This window comes from Etheostoma spectabile, chromosome 13 (assembly GCF_008692095.1).
Source record: "Etheostoma spectabile isolate EspeVRDwgs_2016 chromosome 13, UIUC_Espe_1.0, whole genome shotgun sequence".
Lineage (NCBI taxonomy): Eukaryota > Metazoa > Chordata > Actinopteri > Perciformes > Percidae > Etheostoma > Etheostoma spectabile.
The window spans coordinates 5,374,946-5,381,862 of record NC_045745.1 but is presented as its reverse complement, the minus strand read 5'-3'; the positions used below and the strand labels follow the sequence as shown (position 1 = coordinate 5,381,862).

The 6,917-nt window shown below is 43.0% G+C and overlaps 1 protein-coding gene across 2 annotated transcripts in view; it reads left to right on the top strand.

Annotated features, from left to right (window-relative positions):
- The window catches only part of atp2a3 (ATPase sarcoplasmic/endoplasmic reticulum Ca2+ transporting 3), a 64,995-nt gene that overhangs the window by 44,379 nt on the left and 13,699 nt on the right, over nucleotides 1–6,917 (top strand). For both annotated transcript variants that reach the window (XM_032532941.1, XM_032532940.1), the window contains exons 12-15: nucleotides 2,528–2,644; nucleotides 2,746–2,964; nucleotides 4,395–4,730; nucleotides 6,571–6,791. In XM_032532941.1, coding sequence (XP_032388832.1) covers nucleotides 2,528–2,644; nucleotides 2,746–2,964; nucleotides 4,395–4,730; nucleotides 6,571–6,791 — 893 coding nt within the window. The remainder of the gene's footprint in view (nucleotides 1–2,527; nucleotides 2,645–2,745; nucleotides 2,965–4,394; nucleotides 4,731–6,570; nucleotides 6,792–6,917) is intronic.

Here is a 6,917-nt window from a genome sequence, read left to right as displayed (position 1 = left end):
CATGTGTACGTTCAGAAGTAGTTTTAGTCGTCAAGTGAAACCTCCGATTGGACAGATAGTCTAGCTAGCTGTCTGGATTTACCCTGCAGAGACCTGAGGACCAGGTAACCATAGTCCTCAGATGGACAGATAGTCTAGCTAGCTGTCTGGATTTACCTGCAGAGATCTGAGGACCAGGTAACCATAGTCCGCATGGACAGATAGTCTAGCTAGCCGTCTGGATTTACCCTGCAGAGATCTGAGACCAGGTAACCATAGTCCTCAGATTGGACAGATAGTCTAGCTAGCTGTCTGGATTTACCCTGCAGGACCTGAGGACCAGGTAAACCATAGTCCTCAGATTGGACATATGTCTAGCTAGCTGTCTGGATTTACCCTGCAGAGATCGGAGGACCAGGTAACCATAGTCCTCAGATTGGACAGATAGTCTAGCTGCTGTCTGGATTTACCCTGCAGAGATCTGAGGACCAGGTAACCATAGTCCTCAGATTGGCAGATATTCTAGCTAGCCGTCTGGATTTACCCTGCAGATCTGAGACCGGTAACCATAGTCCTCAGATTGGACAGATCGTCCTAGCTAGCCGTCTGGATTTACCCTGCAGAGATCTGAGGACCAGGTAACCATAGTCCTCTGCTGGGGAGCACACAGCGAGAAAACTAAAGAAAGAGGGGGATATAATTTCCCAACATGCCTTGCTGAGGCAAACCCCTCATAGCTCTCTCTGTTTGATAGAGAGGAGGTTTGTCACGTTGGCAGATGTCAGGAGATGTCATCAGATGACGGAGTGTGTGCATCTCAGTCATCTAGCTGGACAGAGAGCAGCATCAGTGTTATCCTTCTATGTGGAATGGGATCAGCACAGACTAAACTAGAGAGACACCTACTGGTAGAACAAAACAATGCCAAAAATATGCAAGTAATACAGCAAGCAAGCAACGTTTATTTCTATAGCACCTTTCACAGACACCAGTCCCAAAGTGCTTCACAGTCAACATAATAAAATCAAATCTAATACAGTCAAGAAATAAAGCAAAGGTAAACACCATATAAAAATATGCAAAGAAATAAAACACCGGATCAAATATACAAAGAGAACAGACATAGAACACAAGTTTAAAACACATGCTGGCTATTAGACAGCACAACAAGCACTTCAAACACACATTTTTATAAGTTTTTATTTTTATTTTGTTTTTATTTTTATTTTTTAAATTGTATTTATGTATAATATTGTAGTGTATTTGTGGTAATGTATTTGTTCTCTAGTTTTCATGGGTAAGATGGTGAGTGTGAGCACTGTAATTTCCATTTTTATGGATGAAATAGACTTGACTTGACTTGACTTGACTAAATGCCTGTCTGAACAGATGGGTTTTAGCTGCTTTTTAACAGAGTCTAACAACATTTAGCTTATATGCCAAAGCTTAGAAGCTACCGACTGAAAGACATGGCCTCCCCGAGTCCTAAAATCTGTTAGAGGTACTCTTAAAAAAAACACTGAGCGGAGGACCTGAGAGCTCGGCACGTGGTGTAGCGGTGCAAAAAGTCCATATAGGCCTCTATACACAGTATGTAAGGAATAAGTAGGAATAAGAGTTTTATGTTCCTACATTAAACCTAAAGTAATTTGGTTTTCCTTCTTCCTTCATTGTTTATCATTGTGTGCTGTTGCACACAGACATCTGAGGCAGCATCCAGACATCCAGACAGGAGAGCTGAGTGCTGGGTCTAAAGTATCATCCTTCAGCTGTCAGTAGCTCAGCCAAAGCACTCAGTCAGCCACTGGCTGTCGGCCTGACAGCTGTACTCTAACACAGCTTCTTAGCTCAAGTTAGGGCTCTTAAGCCCTATTGGCACGGGACTAGTATCACCTGGGGACCTCAGGTAATTTGTAATGATTGTGGAAGTCGCCTGTGATTTTAATCCTGTACAAATTTGCCATGTCTTTAATTAGTCATGTATATATTCCACTTCAAATGACGTACCACAGACAGAGATCATATGCAAATCGGCATATCGGTGATTTGTGGCCATATTGGCTGCAGTGGCAATACAAAATAAAGGTTTTGACAAGGCCGTGAAATCTTATACAGGGATAATGTCAGTAAATTAGAGTAAAATACAGACCTTGCTTACACTCTTTGAATGCACGGCACAAAACATAGACTTAAGGGGCTCATTTCTATTTATAAAATGTTTATTTCACCTTTATTTTTTCAGGCATGTCATTAGCAACAGGTTCTTTTTTACAATGGCGGCCTGACAAGTGGCAAAGCCACTTAGGGAAAGGGAAGAAGGCCGGGAAAATAAAACTAATTAGAAATACATACAGTTTAAATGACATGAAGTACTGAAGTACAGACAGACACGTATACCGAGAGGAACACAGGTGCATGGGGGGGGTGGGGTTATTTCCCAAGAGGTCCCCTGGTTGCACTGGTCTCGTTTGAACAGGGCTTTGGTCACTTTCTTCTTCTTTTTCATCCTCTCCCACTCTCTGCCTTTTCTGCTCTTTTCCTCCATCAGGTGATCAAGCAGCTGATGAAGAAGGAGTTCACCCTGGAGTTCTCTCGGGACCGCAAGTCCATGTCCGTCTACTGCACCCCCGTCAAGCCGGGCTCCCAGAGCAAGATGTTTGTCAAGGCATGAACCAATAAAACCATCACAAATGCACAAAGAGACGTACTTTTCATCACTTCATCATTTGTTTGCATGGTTGCTTGATGTTCTTCTCCCCCCCACAGGGTGCTCCAGAGAGTGTGATTGAGCGCTGTCAGTACCTGCGGGTGGGAACAGGGAAGGTGGCGCTGACCCCGGCCCTGCGGGACCAGCTGCTGTCTAAGATCAGGGACTGGGGGACAGGCAGGGACACCCTGCGCTGCCTGGCCCTGGCCACGCATGACACCCCGCCCCGCAAAGAGGACATGGACTTGGGCAATTCCACCAAGTTTGCAGAGTATGAGGTACAGAGGACCGTGGTAACGTCTGATTAGAGCTCCAGAGATTAAACAATTAGTTGCCAACTATTTTGATAATTGATTAATTGGTTTAAGTATTTTTTTTATGAAAAGAAAATACTGTGATTCCGGTTTTTAATAGGAACATTAAATAGTAATAAAATAGGAAATAAAAATAGCAAAATTTTCTACGTCATCTCGGGCTCTGGAAAACACTAATTTTCATTTTTTACCATTCTCCAACATTTTATAGACCAATTAATAATTGATTAATAGAGAAAATAACTGACAGATTAATAGACAATGGAAAATAATTGTTAGTTGCAGCACTACATGCTGATATGCTGATACACATGACATGATGTTTATCTTAGGAATCCAAATTGTTCAAATAGGCTTTTACTGTATTCAGGTCAAAGTGAAACACACATGTTCCAAGACTAGATTTTTCCTTATTTGCATAATTACAAATGTGATTTTGAATGAGGTTTTCTTACTTCTGCAACAGAACTGGGACACCACGGTTTTCACCTGGGCTCATCATTAATCATAGACTGAATTTAAAGATGGATGATGTGTCTCCACTTCCTCCCACTGTACAAAAGTGAAGCCAAAATATCCCACATGGGGGCGCCACCATGTTGTATTGTCCCGTCCACACAACCGGCCAACCAATCACGAGTCAATCTCACCTGTCAATCATGAGGCTTCAACCTGTTTTGATGGCATCCAATAGATAATGAAAAACAAAATTATCAGAAACATGAACACTTGAACAAACATGATAATAACAACCTAAAATGTCAGTCCCCATCTCTGACAAACAAAATACTTTGCTTTTTAGTTTAGTCTATGTCCCATCCACTAACTGGATATTATTATAATTTTTAGGAAATTTTAGGCCTTTATTTTCATAGGACAGATGAAGACATGAAAGTGGAGAGAGAGGGGGGGAAATGACATGCAGCAAAGGGCTGCAAGTCGGAGTCAAACCTGCTGCTGCGTCGAGGAGTAAACCTCTATAAACGGGCGTCAAATCTACCAGGTGAGTTACCCGGGCGCCCGGGTAACTGTTGTAGCTTTGGGCGCCTGGGAAGCTCACCTGGTAGAGCGCGCCCCCATATAAACAGGCTTAGTCCTCGACACAGCCCTCCTTTAAAAAGCAACAACAACAGCTTTAAAGTCATCTTTGCTGCTGCCTGTCTTTAGTTTGAATCCCAGTAGTGATTCAGTCTTTATCCACTGAAAGCATGAAGCTATCACCCTCGCTCTCCCTTCTCTGATATTCCTTGTTGCGTAGAAACTACAGTAATCTGTTCTCAGCAGCTATAAAAAAAAAAGATCAATAGAGGTGAATTTTTTTTTCTGTGGAACTGAGATTCTGTTTTCAGATACAGTCATGCAATCTAATCCTCCCTCTCTCTTTCTCCATTCAGTTGGGTCTCACGTTTGTTGGCTGTGTGGGCATGCTGGACCCGCCCAGGAAGGAGGTGATTGGCTCGGTGAAGCTGTGCAACGAGGCAGGTATACGTGTCATCATGATCACAGGAGACAACAAGGGCACAGCCGTGGCCATCTGCAGACGGATCGGCATCTTCGGCGAGGACGAGGACGTGACAGGAAAGGCCTACACAGGCCGCGAGTTCGATGACCTCCCGCTGGAGGCCCAGAGAGAAGCCGTCAAACAGGCGCGCTGCTTCGCCCGCGTCGAGCCTGCTCACAAGTCCAAGATCGTGGGATACTTGCAGTCATTCGATGAGATCACCGCCATGGTGAGGAGAAGGGATGAAAAAGAGCTTGACGCCTGGTTGAGGGCTCCAATCTTCCACACAACTTTTCCTCTAGCTACACTTTGTTGCTGTGATTTGTTGAAGTTTTATTAAAAGTCTTAGAAAAATCCACAGGAGCCAGGCAGTCAGATGGGAAAAGGCGTTTTGCCTCTGATTGAGTGACTTTGATATTTTCATATCAATGCTCAGCGCTTTAGAAGCAGATACAAACAGAGAGAGAGAGATCTTCCATTTATGCAAAAAACCCACTTTCTCATAAACCTTTAGAGTTATATAGCTTGTTATATAAAGTTACACAGATTGTATTGCAAAACCACACAGTTTATTTTTTATTTATTTTTTACAAGCTTTTCTTCCAACAGATTTGCACGGCTCTGACGAGTCCTACGAGTAGGAGGGAAACATGCAATTACATTGCTGAATATCACAAATATTACCTGCGATAAATAAAAAGATATTAATTAAAGTGTACTCATTCAGGCCTTTCTGCTCTTTCAGTATTCTGCTTAAATACAACATTGCTTGTTGAATTGAAAACAAATGAAAGGAAATCATTTCCAATCTTATTTGATTGAACATGCTCTGCATTGAATTGAATATAAAGGGCACCAGTAAAAAAAGAATTTAAAGTTTTCATTTCAACTTACTCAAAATAAGTCCTGAGGGTCTTTAGTGATATGTCGTGGCCTTTCACAATGTGTTGATAGCGCAAGTTGATATCCCGATGACGCTAAAAAATATATTGTGCAGTCCTGTTGTGTAGATATATTCTTCTTCCAACTCTACACTTGCACCCATCTTCTTCCACCTTCATACCTTTCTCTGCTTCCTGCAAATCTACACATTGTGCATTTCCTTTTTTCATATGTCTCTTTATGCCTGTTGCAAGGCAAAACATAGATCTGCTTCTTCCTTTGACTTGTGATAAATGCGTGAGAGGAAGCCAGCGAGGCGTGACATGCTCCAGGTCTCTCTGAGGCTGCTTTCTCCGACAATGCTATCAGAAGCTGTCATCTCGGGCCCGCTCCGCTGCTTCCTATCTGACACACGTCTCAGAAGACGGGAGACAGGGAGACAACAATATCACAATTTGCCTGTCAGACTAACTCCAGGGTTCGGCCCAGTCTAAAGCCGCTTTAGGCCCTGCCGCGACACATTAATATATCTCACCTGCTCAGCCAGAGCTTCATCCTGTCTGGATCTAAAATGGTAATAAGACGGTGGTTTGTTTTTTCAATTACAGTTTATGAGACCCACCTCTGTTTCAAGAATAACCCCAAAAGCTTTTTGATCCAAACATATTCCTCTGTTCTTAATGCTTCTGTTCACAAGTATTGTCGCAGCCCAGGGTAAAAGACTTATGGTCTTCATGAGTCTTTTATGCATCAACAGCAGGGCATATGAGAATATGCAATATGTGATAACATTCTTGAGTAACAAATATTAAAGTGTACTCAGTTGTGCTGCTTTCAGTATTCTGCTAAAATACAACCCTGAAAGGAAATTTCAGGGTTCAACATTCTTTTATTGCACAAATTGAACATTGAATTGAACAGAAAAGGCAGCCCTGAAAAAAAATGACAGTTACATGTATAAGTGCAATTTTCTACTGATATTTTCTTTCCATTGACACCAGAAACCAGTGTTTTCAGCAATGTGTCGCAGCCTTTTGCGATGTGTTTAATGCGCCAGTTGATAAAACGATGACAATTGAAAATATTGGGCAGTCCCAATATATAGGTAATGCTTTGGGATTTGTCACTTTCTTGCGACTCAGCTTTTCTGAGGCATGGATGACAAAGGCAATCTTTTGTGGTCCCAGACAGGAGACGGTGTGAACGACGCCCCGGCCCTGAAGAAAGCCGAGATCGGCATCGCCATGGGCTCTGGCACGGCGGTGGCCAAGTCGGCATCTGAGATGGTGCTGTCGGATGATAACTTCTCCACCATAGTGGCTGCTGTGGAGGAGGGCCGCGCCATCTACAACAACATGAAGCAGTTCATCAGATACCTCATCTCCTCCAACGTGGGAGAGGTGGTCTGGTGAGGAACACACAGCCACACACTCGAAGGCAGATCTGAGGGAAACATGCGACTACATTGTTGAATATCGCGATAACGATATGGCCTGCGATAATGATATTACCTGCAATAACGATATTACCTACA